At 47.2% G+C, this 24,759-nt stretch overlaps 1 protein-coding gene across 7 annotated transcripts in view; it reads left to right on the plus strand.

The window, feature by feature from the left end:
- Positions 1-24,759, plus strand: part of Thap4 (THAP domain containing 4) — a 43,550-nt gene that overhangs the window by 9,076 nt on the left and 9,715 nt on the right. For all 7 annotated transcript variants that reach the window (XM_052750318.1, XM_052750316.1, XM_052750319.1 and 4 more), the window contains exons 3-4: positions 18,395-18,554; positions 24,626-24,735. In XM_052750318.1, the coding sequence (XP_052606278.1) occupies positions 18,395-18,554; positions 24,626-24,735 (270 nt within the window). The remainder of the gene's footprint in view (positions 1-18,394; positions 18,555-24,625; positions 24,736-24,759) is intronic.

The following is a 24,759-nucleotide window of genomic DNA, read 5'->3' on the forward strand; positions in this document are numbered from 1 at the left end:
ACAAGGTCAGGGACAGTTGCTTTTTTAAAAACCAGTTAGCCTTGAGGGGAGAATAGTAAGTAGACAGTAGCCTAAAGGGCCATGACCCTAGGGGAGAGGCCTGTTTTTCAGTGGTGAGGCCCCTGCAAGGAAGGCCCTGGGGAGGTGTGAGACTTCGAGCCCAGCAGCCTGGAAGTGGGATGGTGAACAGGGGTCAGGCAGTCTCTGGCTGTGTCTCCACTCCTAGGCCTGGGAGTCTGCGGGAAAGCAGGAAGTTCTGGGGAGAGGACTCCCACCTTGTACCCAGGCCTGAGGTTCTGGGCAGGAGCTCTTGAGAGGACTCCCACCTTGTACCCAGGCCTGAGGTTCTGGGCAGGAGCTCTTGAGAGGACTCCCACCTTGTCCCCAGGCCTGAGGTTCTGGGCAGGAGCTCTTGAGAGGACTCTCACCTTGTCCCCGGGCCTGCCAGCACACCTGCTGTTGGTTTCTTGCTCCGACTAGTCTCTGCTCAGATGGGTTCCTTCACTGGAGAAGGATTGCCTTGGTCCCTTCTTAGGTTGAAGTGAAGAGGGCTATTGATAAGTTTGTTCAATCGTTTTTATTAGCCAGGCCCTTTACTCATGAACAGTTTACGCCAAGTGGATCATCTGGGCCTGTGGGCTTGAGGCTGGATCAGACTGCCCTCCAAAAGTATGGCAGATTCTCCTGGAACAGGATGCTTATCCTCCACCCTCTCAGACCCTGACTTCAAGTTGGTTCCCAGAAAATGTCTGTAGTTTTCAGGAGCCTATTAGGGTAACGTTTTCTTGTCCCTCCTGACTGCCCCTGCTCATCTTACTTCCAGTTATTAGTGTTCTGGTTTTCTACATTTTATCTTTAGTGAGAGAGAGAGAGAGAGAGAGAGGGAGGGAGGGAGGGAGGGAGGAAGGGAGGGAGAGAGAGAGAGAGAGAGAGAGAGAGAGAGAGAGAGAGAGAGAGAGAGTGTTGGCATACCACAGTGCATGTGTGGAAATCAGAAGACAATTTTTAGGAGTCAGTTCTCCATCTACCTAGTTTTCAAGGCAGGCTTTCTCTTGTTTCTGCCGTTCTGCATACTCCAGGCCAGCTGACTGAAGGGCTTCTTGTCTCCATATCTCATTGTGTGTGCTCACACACACGCACACTCACGCACACACACGGGCACACACACAGAGTAAGCTAGGCTAACTGACCACTGAGATTACAGTTGTGCCTCCACACACACTGCTTTTTTTTTTAGTGTGGGTTCTAGCAGTCAAACTCTGGCTTCCCTTTCAAGACAAGCGTTTTACTGATTGATAAATCTCCAGCTCTCAGGCCCATCTGTAATTAAGTTGTTCTCTCCCTTTTGTTGAGCTGTATAAGCTCTTTGTGTAGTTCAGATATGTCTTTGCATGAGTTGGTATTTCGCAAAGATACAGTTTCTCCCAATCTGATCTGTCTATTCTCTTAACAATGGGTTAAGAAGTTGGTCTCTTTGTTGGTTGGTTGGTTGGTTGAGGTGCCAGTGGCTTTGCGTATGCCACGCACATGCTACCCCCAGCAATGTCCCCAGCCATGGAAGTTTTCAGTTTTATTTTTTATTCATTTTATTTTATATGTATGGTGTTTTGCCTGCATGTATGTCTGTGCATGCCTAGTGCCCACCAGGGCCAGAGGAGGGCATTGGATCTCTGGAACTGGAGTTACAGACAGTTGTGAGCCACCATGTGGTGCCAGGAGCTTAAACCCAGGTCTTCTGAAAGACAGCCAGTGTTCTTAACCACTGGGCCAGCTCCAGCCCAAGGCTTCAGTTTGAATGAAGTCAGTCTGTTTCTGAAATCTGAATGTTCTGCTGCTCAACACTACCCCTTTCCCACCCTGAAACAGGGATTAAGGAGAGTTTGTTATACAAATCCAGACCTGCGGAAAACAGGGTAAATGCTCCTTATCACCCATCCTTCATTTTGTCTCGGAAGTGTGTATGAGATGGTGGCCTGGAAATCCCACCCTTCTGGCTTGGCAGGGTTCCTTGCCTGCAGACCATTACTGTGGTAGGTGTTTGCCGGCAACTGTTTTGTCCCTTCTTTGGAGATCAGGGTCAGATCTGTACTACTGCATGCCTGTTAAGTACTGATTTTGTCAGTCTAAAAGGGCTCATCAAAGGTAGGACTCTAAGTGCCGCATAGTGGGAGGAGGCCATGCAATGCTGGAGGGCTGCCTGGAGTTTGAGGCCAGCCTGGGAATTTAGAAGAGCCCATGAAAAGGACAAGTTCTCAACTTACTTTGGTTTTTATTTAGTTTCATTTTGGCTTTCTGTTTGTTTGTGTTATTTTCTATTTTTCCCTGAGAAAGGAGCTCTTCCTTATCTGAACTGAGTGGGCTGCCAGGGCCCTGCTCATTCTTTCTTATCAGTTTCTTCTTATGTGGGTCATGCTTTTGTTATGACTTGTAAAAGCTCTTAGCTGAATCAAGGTTACCTAGATGTTCTCTGTATCCTCCAGGAGTTTTACAGCTTTGTATTTTTACATTGGGTCTGTGGTCCAAGATAATCACTGCTGTAGCATTGTAGTAAGACCTGGAAGTGGAATGCTTCACCAGCTTTGCTTTTAGTGTGGTGTTAACTATTTCAGATGCCCTGACCCTCCCCACGTGTTCTTTACGACCATTCTGTCACTGTCTCCAGAGTATCTGGTGGCACTCTGCCAGGCTCAGGGCTGCATCTGTAGATCAAGTTGGGAAGAACTGACATACTAACGATATGGTTCTCCATAATATCTCTTCATTATTTAGGTTCTGTGCTATCATTTACCTAGTTTGGTACTTTCCCTCAAAACCTATGCATATTTTATGAAAGTTAAGATGGCTGGGCAGGTAAAGGTACTTGTTGCCAAGGATGAAGGAAGGTACTTACTGCCAAGGCTGATGACTTGAGTTTCATCCCTAGACCCCACAAGGTGGAAAGGAGAAAACGGACTTCCGTAAGTAGTCCCTGATTTCCAGTTGCACACTGTGGCACACAGGTGCCCACGGACATACGCACATATGACACTAAATAAGTAAATGTTTAAAATGTGTGCATAAATAATTCGTTAGATTTATACCCAATATTCCCTTTTTAATGCAAATGTGAATTTTATTTTAGGTTTAACTATAAAATTCCAGTTGTTTATTGGTAGCACATAGGAAAGTGAATAATTTTTATACGTAACACTGTATCCTAATCCTTGCTATAATATAATTGCACATTATTCCCAGAAGTTTTTTCTAGATTCCCTGAGTTTCTACAGTCAGATAATTGGTGGGCAAAGACACTTTTATTTTTGCTTCTCAGCCTGTGTTTCTATTTCTCCGTCTTACTCTGTGTATTTCCTTTTCTTCTCTTACACTAGCTGGGCCTTCCAGGACGATGCTAAAAAGCAGTGGCCATATCAGCATCTTTGTGTTGGTCCTGAGCTTAGCGAGAAAGCTCCTGGCTTCTCCCCACCCATACGTGTCATTGCGATACAGTAAGGAACACCCTGGCACGGGCTCCTGTGGAACTACATGTTAGGGGTGAGAGCTGCATCTTCTGTTGAGGCCTGCCAATCACACCTGAGTTTGTGCTAATGTGATCTGTCCTCAACAGGCAAGGCAGGTCACCACAGGACCAACCTTGGGATTGGAGGGGTGGAAGTGAGGGCAGGGCCAGAGACTGAGTTAATCACCAACAACCAATGATCTGATCACCCCTGCCTCTGTACCGAAGCCCGGAAGACGTTGGCAGAGCTGGGCTAGCAAATATGGGAGGTCCTGAGAAGGTGGGTGCTGAGCAGGGCAGTGATGCTTGGCACCCACCTCTAGCCTTGCTGATATTTACGTCCGTTGTTTCACGGTCCAGGAGGTTACCTTTTTTGGCTACTGTTCTATGTGAATTTGAGAATAACATACAGTTCGTTGTTGGATAGTGCAGTTTTGGGATGTCAGTTATGGCCCTGCATCACTAACGTTTATTTCCCCTGTTAGGTCTGCCCGTTTCTGGCAGAGGTCACTGCTGTCTGCTTCTCCAACATTCCTGTCATGTTTGTCTCCTGATTTCAGTGCTCTGCTGTTAAGGACTCACCTCAAAGTCTGGTCCCTTCACTTCTGCGACGGTTGAGACTTATTTTTATGGAATACCCTCTTATGCCTGGTAGTTTAGTCTTGATGCCTCTGTAGACCAGGCTGTCCTGGAACTTACCCTGTAGCCCAGGCTGGCCTCGAACTCAGAGATCTGCGCCTCTGCCTCCTAAGCGCTAGGATTAAAGGCTTCCTCCATCACCACCTTTTAAGAAGCTCATTTAGGGGCGGTGGTGGCGCACGCCTTTAATCCCAGCACTCGGGAGGCAGAGCCAGGTGGATCTCTGTGAGTTCGAGGCCAGCCTGGGCTACCAAGTGAGTCCCAGGAAAGGCGCAAAGCTACACAGAGAAACCCTGTCTCGAAAAACCAAAAAAAAAAAAGAATTCAGAATTCATGTTTCCTTATGCCGGGCGGTGGTGGCGCACGCCTTTAATCCCAGCACTCGGGAGGCAGAGCCAGGCGGATCTCCGTGAGTTCAAGGCCAGCCTGGACTACCAAGTGAGTTCCAGGACAGGCGCAAAGCTACACAGAGAAACCCTGTCTCGAAAAAACAACAACAAAAAAAAAAAAAAAAAAAAAAAAAGAAGCTCATTTAGCTTCTAAGCGTTAGCACGACATATCTCTTTTCCTTGCTTTTCCTATGCAGTCACATTAACCTTGAGCTTGACTTTCTGCCTGAGCCTCTGGAGTATGAGACAAAAAGATACAGTTCAAAGTCGATATGAACTACATAGTAAGACCTTATCTCAAAAAAGAAGAAGAAAAAAAAAGGTTAAGAAAATCAGAGTCCTAATTAGGATTCGACCCTAAGTGTGGCAAAAAGAGAAGAGAGACTTTATCTTGCATCCATTACTCTTGATTCTTTTTTTTTCTTTTTAAATTTGGATTTGAGTTTCTGACCTAAGGTCTATTTGGAATACATTTCCTCAATTTTTACTTGAAAAAGAGTTCTTTCTTTCTTTCTTACCTCTGAAGAGCGATTTCACTGGCTTCAGAATTAGAAGCATTTTAATTATTTTTATGTTGTGTGTGTACACGTAGCATGTCACACGCATGTGGAAGTAAGTCAGAGGACAGCTTACAGTTGGTCCCAGGGATCAAGCTCGGGTGTCAGGCTTGGTAACAGGCACTTTGACCTTCTGGCCCATGGCCGAAGTCCTTGTTTCAGTGTTTCCTGATGTTAGGTGTTGTGCTAGAGATGATGAGCCCAAGGAATGGGGATAAAAGTAGCGTTTTTTTGTTTTGTTTTAATAAAGAATGGCTCCCTGAGGGGAAATGGCTACTTTTAGAGAAGTCTCCAGGGTTGTTTGTGTGGGGTCATATTTGAATAGGTAAGAGGAGAGTTGTCTTGTTGGTAGGAAATCTTACACCACCACTTGTCTTCCTGACACTTGTGAGGTGCTAATTGTTTGTATAAAACATCACAAGTCCTCCCTTTTAAAAGTTGTCTTATTACATTTATTTTTAAATTGTGTACTTGTGTGTGCACGCACATACATGCACAACAGCACACATGTAGAGCTCTAAGGACAACTTGTAGGATTCAGTTCTCTTTTTTTACCATGTGGGTCCCAGGGATTGAACTCAGGTCATCAGGCTTGGCAGCAAGCACCTCGCCTCACGGAACCATCTCAATGGCCCCACAAAATCTTTTTTTATTCAAAACTATGAACTTTTTATCAGAAAGGTGTTTCTGAGCATCCAACCTTTTCTATCTCTTTCCCACCCTTGTTTCTCTCTGTCATACTTTTGTTTATAAAATCCCTGACAGAACGTAGGCTCTTCTTTTGCAGTAATAAAAGCCTGGACACGGGCCACTTTTTGTTTTCACAGAAAAAGGTCTTGCTAGAAGGTAGTAGTAAACAAACAACTGTTAGTGGCTAACATTTTTAATATCTGACCGAAGTTATCTGGTGGCTCGTTTGTTTGCTTTGGTTTTCTTTCGAGACAGGGTTTCTCTTTGTAACAGCCCTGGCTGTCCTGCCACGTGTTCTGTAGATCAGGCTGGCCTTGAACTCACAGAGATCTGCCTGCTTGAGATCCACCTGCATGCCAGGATTAAAGGTGCGTGCTACCACTGCCAGGCTTGGCATTGTTTTTATAGTGCTAAATTAACCCTTTATTCTTACAAACTTAAAATAACTAATTTTTAGATTAAAAACTTTTTTTTAGGTTTAGTTGTTTCATGTGTATGGGTTTTGCCTATATGTATGTATGTTCACCAGACTCAGAAGTCAGATGGGGGGGGGTTACCACCCTGAGAGGTCAGAAGAGGGGGTTGGATACCCTGGGGCTAGGGTTACTAATGGTTGTGAAACACCATGTGGGTGCTGGAAACCAAACCTGGGTCCTCACAAGAGCAGCAAGTGCTCTTAACTGTCTCATCAGTCTCCAGCCCCAGTTTTGTTTGTTTTTTTAACACCTTACAAATCAAAAGGAGTTAGGACTAAATTTATGTGTATTCTTTCTATTCACGGGACAGCTTGAAGTCAGTCCTTTTGTGGGGACTTTGTCTTATAAACACATCACATAACATGTATCTAAAGGAGAATAAAAAATAACGCCAAGTGATAGACTCAGGCAAGAGCGGGACCAAGAAGGCAGTCACAGGAAAGCGCTGTGACACTGAGGAACAGGCTGGAGATGTGGCCCAGTGAAGTTTGCCTAGAATGCAAAAGGCCTGGGTTCAGTGTCCAGCTCTGAATAAGTGGGTCAGGTCCTGGTGGCACGTGGTCTGTAATGCCAGCACTTGTGAAGTGGAGGCAGGAGGATCACAAGTCCAAGGTTATCCACATAGTGAATTCAAGGTCAGCCTGGGCTGCATGAGACCCTATTTCCAAAAAAGGGGAATGGAGGAGTGGGGGTGAAAGGGCAGGGAGGAGAGACTGCCTTTAGTCAGAGTGTACCCTTAGCAGAACTCAGGGACACAGGTTAACTTAACCAGTGAGGGGGCCATATGACGCAAGGAAGGTCAGGGGTCAAGCTTGTTCCATAGACTGAGGTTAAAGAAATGAGCTCATTGGTGTTGGTAGAAAATATTTAGCAAGATAGTCATCCAGGTTATGAGTTCAGAGGGAGCCCTGCTGAAGTAGAGAAGGAAGAAGGAAGAGAAGGAAGAGAGATAAGTGGAAGACAGATACACTATCAGACATGGGATTTTTTTTTCTTGGCTTTTCATGGTAAAAACCCTCATGGGCTTCCTGGACTCCTGGAGCAGAGTTATTAAGGCAAAGGGTGGCTGCTTTTGATAAGCCAGAGATTGAGCAGGGGCTTAACGTAAAAGAAACTGGTGGGGGGGGGGGGTGGCCCATTAATCTCTGCACTGGAGAGGCACAGGGTCCCTGTTGAGTTTGAGGCCAGCCTGTTCTACAAAATGAGTTCAAGGACAGCCAGGGCTGTTACACAGAGAAACCCTGTCTCGATAATAATAATTGTCTGGTGAGGCACATATGACATCCCTCTCAGATCTGAGGGTCCTATAACAAGGCCATGAAGGCTTGGATATAAAAAGTCCTGAGTCGCCGGGCGGTGGTGGCGCACGTCTTTAATCCCAGCACTCAGGAGGCAGAAGCAGGCGGATCTCTGTGAGTTCGAGGCCAGCCTGGTCTCCAAAGCGAGTTCCAGGAAAGGCGCAAAGCTACACAGAGAAACCCTGTCTCGAAAAACCAAAAAAAAAAAAAGAGTCTTGCGTCCTACACCATGGCAAAAGAGACCTAGTTGAAGAGTACAGCTCCAGTGCCCTTAAGTGGACAGCCGGCTTGGTCTAGGAGGGAATTTAAAGGCCAGATTTTGTTACAGAGGGAGGAAAGGTTAGTTTTGTTTTGTTTTTCCTTTTTGAGAGTCTGAGGGTCAAACTTAGCTGGTTTTGAAATGACGTTCTGGAAGTGGGTCAGAGGAGCTAGAGGACACAAGGCTACCGTAACTCCTCCCGGAGGGGCAGTTTGCCCTGCAAGCCCCGTTAGTGTACTGGACCTCTTCCCATGGGGTGGGGTGAGCCCCGGCTTCACCACACGGACTCCTACACATCCCCGAGTGAAGGAAGAGATGGCCTTGCAGTCCTCAGATAAAATGTACTTTCACACCATAGCTAAACCCATCTAGTTGGTAGGGCCACAAGTGAGCTGTTAGAGAAGGGGGAACAACTCGCTGTCCTGGAGAAGTGAGACCCTGGCTCCCTGAAGGAGTCTGTCAGGAAGGGGAATGGCAGGTGCAAATATGGCAGCCACAGGGTTTGCTGCCTCCCACTCAGCCTGTGGAGAAGGCCAGGGCTGGAAAAGGAATGAGGGAAAGAGGTCTGAGTCCTTCCAGTATGTGGACTCACCTGTACAAGCGCACCCTGAAGGAAGTGGCCCCTTTCTCTCGTGGTATGGGGTGAAAGGAGCTCTAATTCATACCTTTGGAAGGGCAGCATTGTGACTCTTGAGTTTTGACCTGGTCAGCAGGGCTGGGGCAGGAACATGGCTGAGTAATGTCCTCCGAAATATCTGCTTACCTCTGAGAGGTGGTGTAGTGTTTCAGAGGGCAGGAACTGAAGTGATAGGCATGACTTACCATCTTGGGGTGCCTCACAGATGGACAGTGCTTAATTTCTGCAGTGGCTGGAGGTTCTCATACATGCCTGTCTTTGTCTTTAGTTTCTCCAAAACCTCCAGCACTCCATTGCTCCCGACACTCTTTCTGCTGTGAGCACTGTGGGTGGGAAGGAGGTGTAGAGAGAGAAGCCACCTGTAATTACAGGTTGACGTCAGACTTAGAGTGACCTGTGTTTCTGAGCCATGACCTTCACGACTGCTTCTTACCTTTTTTACAACACCTCTTGGGTGAGATGGAAGGCCTGGGAGCATGAAAGGAATGTCCTTCCCTAGGTAAAGTGCCCAGAAAGTCTGTCTGCATTGTAACTCTCTTTGGGGAGAAAGCTCTGGACTCTTTTTATAACGGCCACCCTATCAGAGACATGAAGTGATTTTTTATTTTCCCTTGCCTTTCATAGTGTGAACTTAGTGGTTTTCCTGGAGACAGGTAGGCTTCCTTGAAAGTGTGGGTGAGGAACTCAGGACTGCAGTCCCTAGCAGGTTCAGGCCTGCCCTCTACCTTCTACATCATGCGGGTCACTTGAAGTTCCTGCCAACCTGTAAACGCCTGTAGTTTCCTTTTCTCTGTATTTACCTGGATTTTCGAGACAGGGTTTCTCTATGTATCCCTGACCATCCTAAAACTCGCTCTGTGGACCAGGCTGGCCTCGAACTCAGAGATGCTCCTCCTCTGCCTCCCAATGCTGAGACTAAAGACTTGCTCCACCACCACCTAGCTCTCCTGTAGTTTGTACCCAGGAACACTGATCTGGGCTGTAATTCTGTATTAGGGAGCTGTCAGTGGACTTGGTTCCTGATTTCTTGTAAGATGGAGATAGGATCGCTATTTCTCCATCTCCTCTACCCCCTTCTCTCTCTCTCTCTCTCTCTCTCTCTCTCTCTCTCTCCCCCCCCCCATCTCTCAGTTTGGTTGTTGTTGTTGTTTGTTTTGTGGGTTTTTCGTTTTGTTTTTGAAACATGGTCTCTCTACATAGCCCTGACTATCCTGGAACTCACTACATAAACCAGGCTGGTCTTGAACTCACAGACACCCCCTTCCCCTGCCTGCCGAGTGCAGGGACTAAAGGCATGCACCACCATGCCTACCTCCCACCTCCCCTCTCTCATTTCTACATAGGAATGTAATCCTGGCTGTCCTGGTGCTCCTGGTGTAGCTCAGACTGGACTCTGGCGGTCTTCTTGCCTTTATCTTCCAAGTGTTGGGATGACAGGGATAGACCACCATACTACAGCCATTTACTTCTAGAGTTGAGACTAGAAGTTATCATTGTTAAATTTGGTTATTGCTAATATGTGAGCAAGCTACTAACTTTAATAACTTACTAGCTGTCTTAGGTTTCTACTTCTGTGATAAAGCACCATGGCCAAAAGCCACTTGGAGAGAAAGGAGTTTATTTCAGAATACCCTACAGACTTACCTGTAGGCGTTCTGATGGCATTTTCTCACCTGAGGTTCCTCTTCCCAGATAACGTTAGCTTGTGTCAGGTTGACAAAAAACAAAAGCAGAAAACTTAACCGTTTATCAGAGTCTCTCATTCTAATAGCAATATCAGAGGAATAACTAGATAATTAAACATATTCTTTGCAGAGAATAATATTAGCGCCCGTTTTATGTTTTGTTGCGTTCTCCAGCAGTATTCTATTTCCCATTCCTCCTCTCCGGTTTTCCTGTTTCTGTGTGTGCCCTGTTCTGTTGAGATCAACTGGACCTTGCTGTTGTCCTGCTGCTAGTGGGACCCGGACCCTGCGTCTCCTGCTGGAATGCTTCTCTTCACCCAGTTCAGTGCACTGAGCGGCCAGCCTCTGCTGGGTTGTTTGGTGTTTGGATCCTTTGTAACTTTGCAGTACTGTGTGATTAGTGTCGTTTTTCTCTCCTTGCCACACCAGGAAACACTGTTATTGCTAACAAAGCAGGGATGTGAGTGTAAGAACCATGAAGGATTTTGTCCCCAGGTCCCAGCAAGTATATCTAACCATGTCTTGTGACCAGGCCCCAGGGCCCATTTGCCAGACTGAAAACCCCCATGTTTAAAACTAAGCTAAGCAGAACAGCATTCTTGAAGACAGAAAAGTATGTCTAAGCTAAGCTCCTGGCAGATGTTCCTGAAGAAACCGCGTCTGTTCTGTGCCTGCCTCCTGTCTTCCGATTAGTGAGTTGGTTCCCTCAGCTCCAGCCAGTGGGAACAACAGAGGTGGGGTCCTTCCTCCTTACCCTGGATGGGCCAGCTAACTCTCTGGCCTGATCCTGACTCAAGATGCAGCGCACTTTCCAGAGCTCCCTTAGCTCTAAAATTCTGCCATCTCCCAGGCTTTCTTTGTCTTCCACATTCTTCCGAGACTCAGTCTTTTATAGAAGACTACAATTCCCAGAGTGCTCTCTTTGGATTGGCATTCATTTCCTGCAATGCCATAACAGCCAGGTGCACATATTTCCCGTCAATTGGCAGAAAATAACCTTGAGGAACCTTGACGGAGTGTGTCGGAGTTCAGAAAACTTAGGGATGGGTAAGCCTGCTTTCAATGTTTAGGCCACTTATTGTAGAAAATTTAAGTTTTTATTTTTGCAGCTTAAGATTTTAATAAAAGAAAAATTAAATCAAAAGAAAGTTCATAGAAAAGCTAGTCTAGTTTTTTTTTTTTTTTAAGAGATTGAAAGCTACGAATAGACTGGATCCTTAGAGTTTTTGTTTTGTTTTTGTTTTCCTAATGAAGTTGAATTTATAGACAGTAAAACACAAAGGTTCTTGAGGCTCTAGTTTGAAGGCTTTCAACACATGTAGGCTCTGGAACTGGATGTGTGGGTTATAGAATGGGGTGATTGTCTTCACCCCCTGCCCCACACTTCAGTGAAAGCAAGGAGAGTGGCCAGGGCTGGCAGCAGTTTCCAGGCAGGGATCTGGGGTAGTGGAGGAGCAGAGAGAACGAGCCAGCCCATCCAGGGTAGTCCAAGTTTATTGCCAGGATGGAAGCATTGGTTGTTTAGTGCCCACCTGCTGTCCCTTGTCCAAATTGGCATCCTTTAAGGACAGTGAGCTGAAAGGTGGAGCCAGGGCTCTATGGTGACACGCCGCTTTTCAGTCTCTTCTACACTGAACTCGTGGGTCATGCACTTTGGCACTCTGAGCATCCTGGTGTGTAGATAAGATGGTATGCCCTTCATTTCCAGTCACTTATTTCCCACTCATCGTCAGAGAATCTCCTCGTCCAGTGTTTCCTTTCACTTGCCAAGTGTCAGAGACCAACTCATGAACCTTCATGCCACAGGATTGGTGGTATAGTTCTTCCTCCAGAAGGACTTGCTGAACTCCTGTTTATAAAGTGGCTGCCATAGCCTGAGGTGCCTTTTCCCATGGCACATTGATTGACAGGCACTGCTTAATGGGCTTTAGCCAGACCTTGGGCAAGGCAGCAAGCTGTAGCACTAAGCAGTCTCTCCTGCCTTCTTGTCAGGTAGACGCACAAGCCATGCCAAGGTGCCTGTCTGCTGAACAGGCCGCTCTGGTGATTCTAGCCAGCCTGAGACCCTTGTGACCTACACATCTTTACTCTGCCCTCCTTCCCATCCCCTTCCTTTGCTTGTGTCCTCCCCACCATCTCTTGGGACACCTCCACTTTCTTACCTTGTGGTACCCAATGCCTTTCCCACCTCTGGTTCTGATAATTCTGTTCTGCCAGCCCTGGATTTGCAGTTTGCTGATTTGCCTCATCCCTCTGTAATCATGGCCTGTCCAGACCTCCGGAGCTCCTATGAGACAAGACCTCTGCTTTACCTGGCCATGCTGATCCCCTTAGCCCAGAAGGAACAGACTGCAGTGTCGTTGAAAAGGACATACTGAACCCACACTTGCACCCCAGGCCGGCAGTCATCTCCAAGCCCTCCCTCAGACCCACAGGCCCAAAGGCCAAGCAGTGTGCCCTGCCAGCCTTGCTCTCCGATAAGACTGCCTAGTCTTAACCATTCAGCTCCTCAGACTCCCTCAGCATCCCTGTTCCTTTTTCTTCCTTCATAGCTCAGGACGTTCCGAATGTCCAGCTTCTCCACAGCCGCCCTCTTCCTGTCTGTCCCTTTGTGATAACCTTTTTTCCCACTTAATCAGAATGTTTCCATAAGTGTCTCCACCTGGTTTTTCTTTTTCTTTTATGTGGTATGAATGTTTTGCCTATGTGTATTTGTGTACAGCACATGCATGCAGTGCCTGCAGAGCCCAGAAAAGAGCATCAGATCCCCTGGGACTGGAATTACAGACAGTTCTGAACTACCATGTAGGTGCTGGAATCAAACCTAGGTCCTCTGGGAGAACAGTCAAAATAGGCTCTTAACTACTGAACCATCTCTCCAGTTCCTCCACGCATCTGGAGAGGGTAAGCAAGACACTCAAGGAGCCACCCCGGCTTCTACATGAAAACCTAGCTCCGAGGGCTTGGTTCAGCCTGGCCAAGCTTCGCAGAAGCACATTTCCTGCCCTGGGTTAATGGGTGCTTTACTGTGCCTCTTAGCTCTCACAGGTATTTCATGTCAGGATCTGTTGTTTGGTTCCCCTTGCTTTTGTTGAGCTAGTAACTGAATACTTCCTCAGTGGGGTACTTCCTGTAGCAGTGTTGCTTTGGGAACCTGTTCCCTTGATGACTCTGAACAGCATGAACCCTCTTCCGAGGTATAGCTGAGGGCTATGTAGATTGATTGGTCCAGAATAGCCAGGGGCTCTTCAGTCCCTCTCCAGAAGAGGAAAGGATAAAGGAGGGAGGAGTAGGGAGAGAGAGCACAGTAGTATACATAGATGGAGCAGCTAAAGCTACCAGCCCTTGAAACCTTGGAGGCTGTAGGACACCACACCCAACAACGCTGTGACTAACTAGTGGGCCAGGCAGCCAGGATGAGAGTATGTGACTCATGCCACTCACCGGTTGTTTACATTTGCAAGTCTTTAGAAAGTGAGTTGTTTTTCTTCAAAATCAATATTTCTGGATTTACTGACATGCTAAAGTTAGCAATATTGCGACAGTGGAGCTGTGTCCCAGCAGGACAGCAGTTGTGCTGGGCTGTGAGGTCATTCAGGTCTCCACTGAGCCATCCCTCCAGCCCCTAACTTAAACTGGTTTGTTTTGGTTTTGTTTTTTGTTTTTCAAGACAAGGTTTCTCTGTGTAGTCCTGGCTGTCCTGGAACTCGTTCTGTAGATCAGGCTGGTCTTAAACTCACAGACATCTGCCTGCCTCTGCCTCCCAAGTGCTGGGATTACAGGCTTGTGCCACCACCACCTGGCACTTAAACTTCTTAATAACCACTTTAACTAGTATAACTAATTTTCATAATTATTTTGACGTCATTATCCAAAATACTGTCATTTCACTGAGTGGCCAGTAGTTTTAAAGTTCTGGAATACTGAAATTACTTTTCTGGACTGGGTTTTGGGAAGCCTGTGGGTGTGTCTGGACCAGCTACATCTCGAGTGCCACGGAGTTGGCCACCTCAGGTCTGCAGCAAGCATGGAGTACTGGAAGCTAAGGTCAGCTACAAGAAACTTTCCACCCATGTTCTCTCCTTGTGGTCTTGTCACTTGGCCCTGTACCTGCCATGGAGAAACACTGACTTGCTTTCTCTCTGTAGTGGGAGCCCTGGACATTTCACAAGAGTGGGACCAGGTAAAACCTGCTCTTGAGTCTGCTTCTTTCACCCAGGCTTACCTGTGTTGTACAGTTGGTAACTAGTTGTTTTTATGACTGAATAATGTTCATTGTCTGCACATGCTGTGTTGTGTCTCACTCAGCAGGCATTGGATGTGAGTTCTACTTTTGGCTATGGTAAATAATGCTGCTGCAGATAAATAATGCTGCTGCAGATAGTTAGGTCTGACTTTGGTGGATTCTTAATTTCTGTAGGACCTGTGACTGGGGGTAGAACTGTTGTTGGATCGTGCTTCATTATCACCTTTTTTAAAAAGTTAATTTTTTTTTTTTATCTACTTCATTGTTTCCCATAGTTTGGACTTTGCTTGTTCGTTGGGGCTAGCGTTCTGCCCACATCTGTGCTGGGAAACCCTAGCATGTCTCCCTTGAAGGAGCTCTGCTCCATTTGCCTGTGCTTCCATGTCTCCACTGTTACATTCCTTTGGCTGCTGGTTGGGTATATTGGTTATTTTCCCATTGCTGTGACAAAACACCACGACTACAGCAGCTTATGGAAGAGAGAGTTTATTTGGGCTTATGGTTCCAGAAGGATAGCAGTCTTTCATGGCAGGAGGTGGCAGGCACGGTGGCCAGAGCAGGAAGCTGAGAGCTCACATCCTCAGCCAGAAGCACAAAGCGGAGCATACTGGAAGTGACCTTAGTTTTAGCTCTCAAAGCCTGCTCCCAGTGACAGACTTCTTCCAGCAAGGCCACACCTCCTAAACCTCCCCAAACAGCGCCACCACCAACCAGGGACCAAGAACTCAGTGCCCAACATTATGAAGAACGTTTCCTAACTAGACTGCTCTGTGGTTTTGCTTCATCTTTCAGCTTCCCCGAAATAGACTTACTCATCTCACCGTTTGGTCTTTTGGATTTATGGAGTAAATTTATGGTCTTGCAGAAGCAACACCTTGCTCAGGATTTTAAGAGTATAGTAGCCGGGCTTGGTAGCTCATCCCTGTGATTCAGGCACTCTGGAAGCTGAACAAAAGGCCCTGTGGTCAGCCTGCGTCATATAGTAAGACCTGTCCCAAAGGGGCTGAGGAGATGGCTCAGTGGTTAGAAGTGCTTACTGCTCTTCCAGAGGACCTGAGTTCAGATCCAGCACCCCACTTGGAGGAGTAGGTTCTTTCCTTCTACTATATGGGTTCTAGGGATCCAACTCAGATTGTCATGCTTGGCAGTGAGCACCCTCCCCTTTTAAATTATTTTAGTCCCTGGAAGAGGCAGTGATGGTGCTGACTTACTTTATGCATCCCAGACAGATCCTCAGACAGATTGGAGGGAAGAAACAGCAGAATCTGCTCTCTCCTGCCTTACCTTTTTCTTCTGTCTTTCCATCCTCCCTCTCCTGGTCCATCCGTGTCTCTCACTTGACATTTGAGGACCATCCTCCCTTGGAAGCAGGGTAAAGGGGGTCTGAGCTTGTTTCTGCTGGAGGAACATGTCACCCAGTAGTGACTGAGACAGAAGAACTCCAGGAGGGAGGAACTGAGTGACTCCTAACAGGGACTGAAGGCGGACTTTCCCACCCACCAGTTCCAAAATAACCGACATGGAGACTCAACATTAATTATAAATGCTCAGCTGATAGCTCAGGCTCACTCCTAACTAGTTCTTACAACTTAACCCATTTATATTAATCTACATTCTGCCATGTGACATTAACTCTTTCATCTTGCACCTCTTGTTTCCTCCGTGTCTTGCTGACATCTCCTCTGACTCCACCCTTCTTCTTCCCAGTGTCCTTAGTTTGGTTTTCCCACCTCACTTTATCCCGTCTAGCTATTGGCCAGCCAGCTTCTTTATTAAACCAGTCACAGCATGATTTACAGTGTACAGGAGGATTATTCCACAGCAGGGGAATCTAAAATAAAGGCAATGCCAGGCAGAGGTGAAGGGCAGCAGAGGACACTGGGAATAGGAACGGGCATAGTTGGTTCTGGGAAGGGGCATCTGGGTCTGGAGCTGGAGCATGTGACTAGAACCAGGTGTGGGTCATGAACATTAGTGCAGCTCTGCCTCCTGAGAGGGTACTTGAGCCCTTCCTGAGGAAGCCAAGGTGTTTCCGTGGGTTACTACACAGCCTCGCCCTGTCTTGAATATGCTCTATCAGGAGACTCTGCTGCCTGTTGCCAGCCTCCCACCCTAGGGGGCAGCATAGATCATCCCTATCCTGCCAAGGCTCTTAACAGGGGAACAAAATAAAGGGGAAGAGAATGGAGAAAGGACGGCTGACTGTCGGGCACAGGCGCTCACGGCACATACATATTCATCGGAGCACGTCCATATTCACAGCATAGACATGCTAATCATGCAGGAGAGACACAAGCGCACTTATAGGCAATAAGCTGACAGGACTTGCTTTCATGTGTGCTTTCTAGTAGGTTTGTGAGAAGAGCTGTAAGGGAGAACTGGTATTTCCTCAGCACAGTGTACAAGATGTCACATGTCCATCGTGGCTTCCCACAGAGACACTCCAAGGCATAAGGACTGGCTTCAAGCCAGCCACGTACCCAGCTACGCTTCTCCATGCACAGTCCCCTGTAGTTTGGATGCTGCCAGGCTCATCTGACTTCTGCAAAGGCCCCCTCAGAGCAAGGCACCTGGGTGTTACGTTCTCTATGCCCTGTATTGGAGCAGCTTGAGGTCACAAAGCCCCCTGGAGTGTTTTTCAGCTTACCCCTGCCCCTTGGGGTAGAGGCTTCAACTGAGATGTGGAGGCTAACTCAGCACCCTAAATATAGGGAGTAGATGGGAGCTTGGCCTGCCTGTGATCCAGCGAAGAGGTCCAGAATTTGACCTGCTGCACTCCCATAGACACACAGATATATGTAAATAAAAGTAATAAATTAAAATTTTGTGTGGCATTTATACATATTATTTTATGTGAAAATGTTTTACTGCATGTATGTGTGTGCACCAAGCATGTTCTTGCTGCCCGAGGAGGTCAGAAGACAGCATCAGATCTCCCAGAACTGGAATTTTGGATGGCCATGTGGTGCTAGGAATTGAGCTCTGGGCCTCCACCAGAGCGTAAGTGCTTTTAAGAGCTAGGCCATTTCTCCAACGCAATAAAGACATTTTAAAGGACTGTCTAGATGGCGCAGTGGGCAGAGACACTTGCTGCCAAGTCTGTTGAGCTGAGTTCGATTCCTGGTACCCACATGGTAGAAGACAACTGTAAGTCGTCTTCTCTTCCTTTAAAGGTCTTCCCCTTTCTGGATAGTCTTCCCAACTCTTTCAGTTCAGAGCTGTGTGATATCGAAACTCAAGTCATCCCCAAGGCTGTCCTGGCCAGCCCTGCACAGCTGTCTTAGAACACCTTGTCAGTTGTTGATTTCTGGAAGTGGGATTATACGTCAGTTGGTAGACGAAGAATCCCCCCTGGTAGACTGATGAGCTTGTCCATCTCCAATTCTGTCTTCCTTTGAGCTGCTTTCCAAACTCTAGATTCAGCAGTCAGACGTAAGTCCTAGAAAGGTCCCAGAAGTATCCTGGCCACGTGTGGGAATCTGTCTGGGGGTCTTTGTCAGGCCCTACACAACCTCCTGCAGAGTACATCTTAGGGTTATGTGACTTAACCACAGACAGCACCTGCTAAGCAGCAGCACTCAGCCCCTGTCCTCACATCTACCTCATCCCTGCTTCCAGCTCCTCAGACTTTGCCACCTTCACACTTCGGAGACAGTTGAGCCCTGTAGATATGAAGAAGGCACAGTTGAACAAAGGAAGAGTAAAGTTTTCTGGAGGTTGCCAGACTCCACTTCCAGCCTCACTCCCCTCTCCAGCCCCTCTGCTTTTCACAGCTGATTCTGTAGCCCACCTACTACATTCCAATCCCAGGACGCCAGGAGCTGGAGGAGGGTACTCGGGCTTTCTTCTTTTCATTCCCTCACGACCCAGACGCTGGGCACTACAGAGGTTCTACAGGGCATTGGAGGGTTGTGTGGCTGTTCTGACGGAAGTACGTTCCAGTGGCATGTGGGTCTCCATCCAAAGCCTGGCAGACCACTGGAGGAAGCAGGTCATTTACTGTTCCATCCTCTCATTTTCAGAGCCTCCCAAGATGAACCCAGTGGTGGAGCCGCTGTCCTGGATGCTGGGTACCTGGCTATCCGACCCGCCAGGAGTTGGTACCTTCCCGACACTGCAGCCCTTCCAATACCTGGAGGAGGTGCACATCTCCCATGTGGGCCAGCCTATGCTCAACTTCTCGTAAGTCCCCACCTGGCTCATGGCCTGCCTAGGTCTTCAGCTGACTCCAGACAGATCAAAGACAAGCCAGGCAGGAAGATGCAAAAGCAACTGTAGATTTGCTTCAGAAAAGCTCTTTCCCAGGCCTGGCAGCTGAGGCACAGGGTTGGTAAAAATGGTACTTTCTTGCTCCACGATATTCTTTAAGATGTTAGGCAGACGACACGTTTATAAGTTTGTTAATCCAAGCAGAAAGACTATTGGTATGTGCTTAATTAAATCCCTAGTGTCAGTCTGATCCGTGTGGAAGTCAGTCACTCCAGTGTCACTGAATGAGAGCATGTGGCTTTCTTTACTTTCGCCCTGTGCTAGGTGAGGTGTTCAAGGAAGTTTATGGTTCTCAGTAGGAAATAGTGTTGCTTTTAAGGGTAATGAAATGTAATTACAAAGTAATACATGTTTAGCAAGTTTAAATAGGGTAGGGACATGTCTAAATGGTGGAGTGGTTTTGTCGTATGTGCAGACCCTGGATTTACTCCCCAGCGCCTCACATAAGAAAATAAGTACATAAAATAAGAAAGCAGAACTCCATTCCTGCTTCAGTGTCCACTACACAGTCCTATGTCAGTGGTGAGGACTTGAGCCTCCAGGCCTGGTGACCCGAGTTCAGTCCGTCCCAGAGTGTCAGTTCCTGGCACCCACATGACAGCTAGCAGCTGTTTATTTCCAGGGACCTGGTTCTCTTTTCTGGCCTCATGTGCACCGCACATGTCTGGTAACCAGGCATCCATGCAGGCAAACACCTGTACACATAAAATGAAAAATAAACCTTGGGCTGGAGAGATGGCTTGCCAGTTAAAAGTGCATATTTCTCTTCCAAAAGACTCAAGTCCAATTCTTAGAACTCATGTCAAGCAGCTTAAAATTAAACTACCTGTAACTCCTGCTCCTGGGGATCTCCAACCTCGGGCACCCACAGGTACCTACACACACATATACACATGAGGAAAAATTAAATAATCTTTAAAAAAATAAATAAATCTCAAAGTAGTCTAGAACAGCCAAGTAAAATAATGCCTATAGTATTCCCAGCACTTGGGAGTCAGAGGCAGGAGGATCACAAGTTCAAAGGATGTGTAGCAAGATTGTCTCAAAATTAAAAAAGTAAAGAGAGCTAGGTGTGGACTGGAGAGATGGTTCAGCAGTTAAGAGCCCTGTTTTTCTAGAGGACCTGGGCCTGGGTTTGATTTCTAGCACCTACAAGGTGTCTAGCAACCATCTGTAACTATAGTTTGAGGGGATCCAGTGCCCTCTTCTGGCCTTGCAAGACACCAGGCATGTATGTGGTACGCAGACATACATGCAGGTAAAACACCTATACACATAAAATAAAAGATAACAATAAAATTTCAAAAGAGAGCCGAGGATATAGCTCAGTGGTAGAAGGACTTGCCCAGCGTGTGTGAGGTTCAGTTCCAGCACTGTTGAAAAACAGGCAAATAAATGACCCAGATAGTCTAAATCAGGCTCACTCCTTCCTTCTCCCTTCCCTCCCTCACTTCCTCCTTTCTCCCTTCCTTCCTTTCCTCCTTCCTTCCTTCCTCCTTTCTCTCTCTCTCTCTCCCCCACTAGGCCTTGTGCAAGTGCAGGGTCTCTACACCGTACCACTTCAGAGCTCAGCCCTTTCATATCAGGGTATGATGGTGTAGACCATGCTGGCCTCTTGCTTTTGCCTCCTGAGTGCTGGGATTATAGACATGTGCTCTGTGTTCGGTATGAATCTGTATAAAGGTTAACTAGAAACCCTAATTCAATTCCTGTTCCATTTCTACCATAAAGAGTAGTTGGACTCTTACACAGAAATAAGTGTTCTATTAACCCCAGCATTGGGGAGGCAGAGGCTGGCAGATCTCTTTAAGTTCAAGGTCATCCTGTTCAACATAGTAAGTTCCAGGGAGCCAGGGATACACAATGAGTCCCTGTCTCAAAAAATAAAAAATGGAAAAAAAAAAGTTCCAAGAGAAAAGTGCTGATAAGGTAGGATTCTGCTGTAATTATCTACAGTGTTTACAGTGGCACCTGGGACTGAAAACTGAAACGTACAAGCTGAAAAGGCCTGATACTCCACATTATTAGGAAGTACATGTTTCAGGCCCTGGGTTCAACCCCAGACACACATGCATGCACATTCACACACACACACACACACACGCACGCACGCACGCACACACACACGCACACATGCACATATACGATTTCCTGTCTTTAAGAGTTGGTCAGCTAGGAAGAATGACCAGAAATGGAAGGGTGGTGATGGAGGCGGTGGGTAGTCTGAGGATAGAGTCTGGAGGAACCACTTCTGAGCAGATTAGCTTGTGTCCCTCAGACCGTAGCTCGTGTTTCTTCCCCGGGGTTTTTTGCATTGCTGCCTGACCTTTTTCTGGGGAAACATGAACTGTTCACCCCAGATAGGGTGTCAACAACAAAGGGTTCTACCGGGTCTCACGTGGGGACCCAATGAGTTTGTTGGGCATGTTTATAGAGCAAGGGTGAGAGGTTACTTATAGGAGCATAGGTGGTCCCCACACATTACCACAGAGTACACCCCATCATGCTTAGCAGCCTCATAGAAGCTGCGTCAGAGTTCCCTTTTAGTTAACTTTCTACTTCTATATACTCTAGCGTCTCCCAGGTCACTTACAACTGTCGGGTGGACAGGAGGGATTAATGTGGAACCCCAGCTGAAGGGCCTTTGTTACTCCATTACCCCAGATCTAGCATCACCATATTGCCATGGCTTCGGGGACAAGGAAATCTCCTTTCCAGGATGGCAGTGGGATGACCGTGGAATGCCTGAGAGAAGAGCACAGCACATCACACCCTAGCCTCTGGCTCTTACATTGTTTCCATTCCCTCTTCTACAACATTCCTTTAGCCTTGGGCAGGTGACATGTGTGTGAGCCTTATTTTTCCTTTTTAAAGCATTTCATTGCTATGTCACTTACCAGGCATTATTCTCAGCAGTTTAACCAGTTACGAATCTTTGCACCTTACCACCACCCATTGTAAGAAGTCTTCTCTCTACAACCAAGGCCAATAGTAGTAATAAACTGTGGGCATAACACAAATGTTTAGAAGGTCATTTGATAGGTATACACATCCATTCAACAAAAATCACACACACACACACACACACACACACACACACACACACACACACACACACACACACACACACACACTGTGGCCTTCCCAGCCACAAGTTTTTGTCCTGACTTAGATGACCAGATGTGAGTCCTCTTCTGTGGGGCAAGCCTGAAGTCCAGTTACAAGGTCGCTGCTGCTGTCATGCCACTGGGCACAGCCTGCCTGGCCCTGCGACAGTGCAGCTCTCGGGGTCTGCAGGCCAGTAGGATTGGTCATGGCAGTAGGATTGGTCATGGCAGCTCTTCCCCAGCAGCAAAGCCAGCTAGCACAGGAGCTTCCAGCTGGGTTCCCACTTGACTTCTCCATGTTCTGCACCAAAGCCTGTAGTGCATCATCAGGAAGACCCGACCATCTGGTTCTGACATGTAACCAGCAGCAGTGGCAGTAGTCTTTATGATTTGGGGACCCTTCCCAACAAACAGCTTTTAGGGAAGTAACCCACCCCGGCACTGAAGTTTTAGTTGACACCTCATAGCTTTTGGCATGTTTTCCCCTTCCATGCAGGATACCCTCTTTAGACTCTTTACTGCTGGTTTTACTGTTTTTCAGATGCTCCTCAAAATCTGTAAGGCACTCATGTTAGCGTTATACCACCTTTGTAATGAAGCCCTTTTATAGAGGGTGGGCAGGACTTTTCAGGCCACCACCATCCATTCCAAGCACGTTTTAGTTGATCTCGGGTCAGCAGTTAAGAGGATACTAAAGAAAGATGTTAGTGAGGTCCATGAGAACAGTTCCATCACTTGTCTCAGTTGGGTCCTCAAACAAGCACACGGGCTCCAATGGCATGGATAGAAGGGACTACTTAATGTAGTTTTCTATGGCCTAGTTATTCTCCATGAACTGTTTTGCCTCTTTATCCTGGGGCACTGTTGCCATGGTGCTGATCAGCGTTTATCCTCTTCTGATGGGCTAGCTCAAGTGTTGAGCACAGGCAAGAGCCCATGGGGAGCAGGACTGTTCCATCGCCTGCCACGTGAGTTGGCTCCCTGGGTCTGCCAGCCAGACTCCGGGTTCTGTGAAAGTAATCACTGCCATTGCCTGTCCCTCCATAAGCTGCTATGAAAATTCCAGTCCAGGTGAATAGTTTCCATCCCTAACACGATTTCCTGCAGGGAAAAATGTACACAGCTTACTTGGGCCAGAGGTGGAAACCATCCACAAGCTTCCTAGTTTTCATCTGTACTGTTTTATCACTTCGTGTTTTCTGTGACACTCACTGGAATTAGCATCTGTCTTTCTGCCATTTTCCCCCTTAGCAATTTCAGTTTGACACAAATCTTGTCATGTTTGCCTTCCAGTGACCTGGATAAACACTCTTATCTGCTTTATCTTTCCATTTCCTCTTGATTGTTGCAGTACTTTAAGGGCCCAATTACTTGTCGTTTTAAGTCACCCAGATTCAGTAAAACCTCTTCTGCCTTGTAAAGGTCACACCCAGCAAGGGGCTCAGCTAAGCAGCTACAGCTCCATTCCCATTCCCAGGGGCTCTGCTGAGTCACCTTCTTATTTAAGTAGAGAAAACAGTCCCTTCCTGCTGAGTGAACTGAGCTCCATGCCCCACCTCTCTCTACCTTTCCTTGGTGGCTTCTGTCCCTCCTCTCTTTCAGACCCTGATTCGTGGGGACCTCGGTGTTGATAACCGAGTGTCCCTAATGGCATATATGAGCCAGTCCACCAGGTTATTGGCCTTTGTTCCAGGAAGGGATGGGTTATCACTTAGTTACTCTCATTCCACAGCACACAGACTAAAAACCGTTCCAGAGGCTGAAAAGCCAAGCCAGGCTGTGAGTTCTTTCACTTCCTTTTTTTTTTTTTTTTTTTTAAACAGATTTATTTATTTATTATGTATGCAGTGTTCTTCCTGCATGTATGCCTGCACTCCAGAAGAGGGCACCAGATCTCATTATAGAAGGTTGTGAGCCACCATGTGGTTGCTGGGACTTGAACTCAGGACCTCTGGAAGACCTCTGAGCTTTCTCTCCAGCCCCCTTTCACTTCCTTCTTGCACGTCCCTCCCAAGTCAAGCTGTTCCAAGGCAGAGGATTCCTCTGACTCTTGATTTTCTGTACACCTGGTCTGCATGCTGAGTCATAGACTTTCCTTCCTGTGTGTCAGAAGTTGGACCTGAGTGGTAACTTCTGTCATTTTTACCTGTATTTTCCCTCTTCACTGTCTGACTCTTCAGGGGATTCAGGGTGTTTGATCCCAGGAGGGACTCTTTAACACAGGTCTAATTTGTACTCTTCTCTTTTGCCCCCTTCCCAGCAGCAAGAAGTGGTGAGCCAGCAACTTTTAATTCTTCCTCTTTTGTCTAATTCACCTGCTAAATTAGAGACTCGCATAGAGAATGCCAACTACATGAGCCTTCCCATTGTAATTCCTACAAAACTCTAGGTGACCCTCAAGTAGCTGCATCTCTGCAAAGTCCCATCTCATGGAGACGACGACCTCACGGGCCCCCTTTTTAGTTACTCAGTATACTCAGCAGTTCCCAAAGTCACTTACGGCTAGAGGTGAGGCAGAAGAGAATGATGGTTAGAATCTCCCCTTCTGCTAGGAGTGTTACAAACTATTAGCTGGGTGTGGTGGCACATGTCTTTAATTCCAGTGCTTAGGAGACAGACAGGCTGTGAGTTACAGGCCAGCCAGGGCTATCCATTGAGACCCTGTCTAAGAAACAGAAAGCTCCTTCACTGTTCCCATAGGCCTAGCTGTCACTGTGTTTTGCTTCTTCCATTGCCATGACTATGAGGCTGAGGTGATCTCCAAGGTGGCATGGGATGATCATGTGATGCCCAGAGGAGAAACCTTGCCACGGCATACTCTGTGGGACCGCCCTTTGAGGGCCTGCTGTCTGCTTTACCTCTCTGTTTCCCATCCAGGTTCAACTCGTTCCACCCAGACACACACAAGCCAATGCACAGAGAGTGTGGCTTCATCCGCCTGAAGCCCGACACCAACAAGGTGGCCTTTGTCAGTGCCCAGAACACAGGTATGGTGCTGGCCAGTGTGACAG

The sequence above is a fragment of the Peromyscus californicus genome, unplaced genomic scaffold (genome assembly GCF_007827085.1).
Source record: "Peromyscus californicus insignis strain IS unplaced genomic scaffold, ASM782708v3 Scaffold_21__1_contigs__length_65335640, whole genome shotgun sequence".
Taxonomy (NCBI): domain Eukaryota; kingdom Metazoa; phylum Chordata; class Mammalia; order Rodentia; family Cricetidae; genus Peromyscus; species Peromyscus californicus.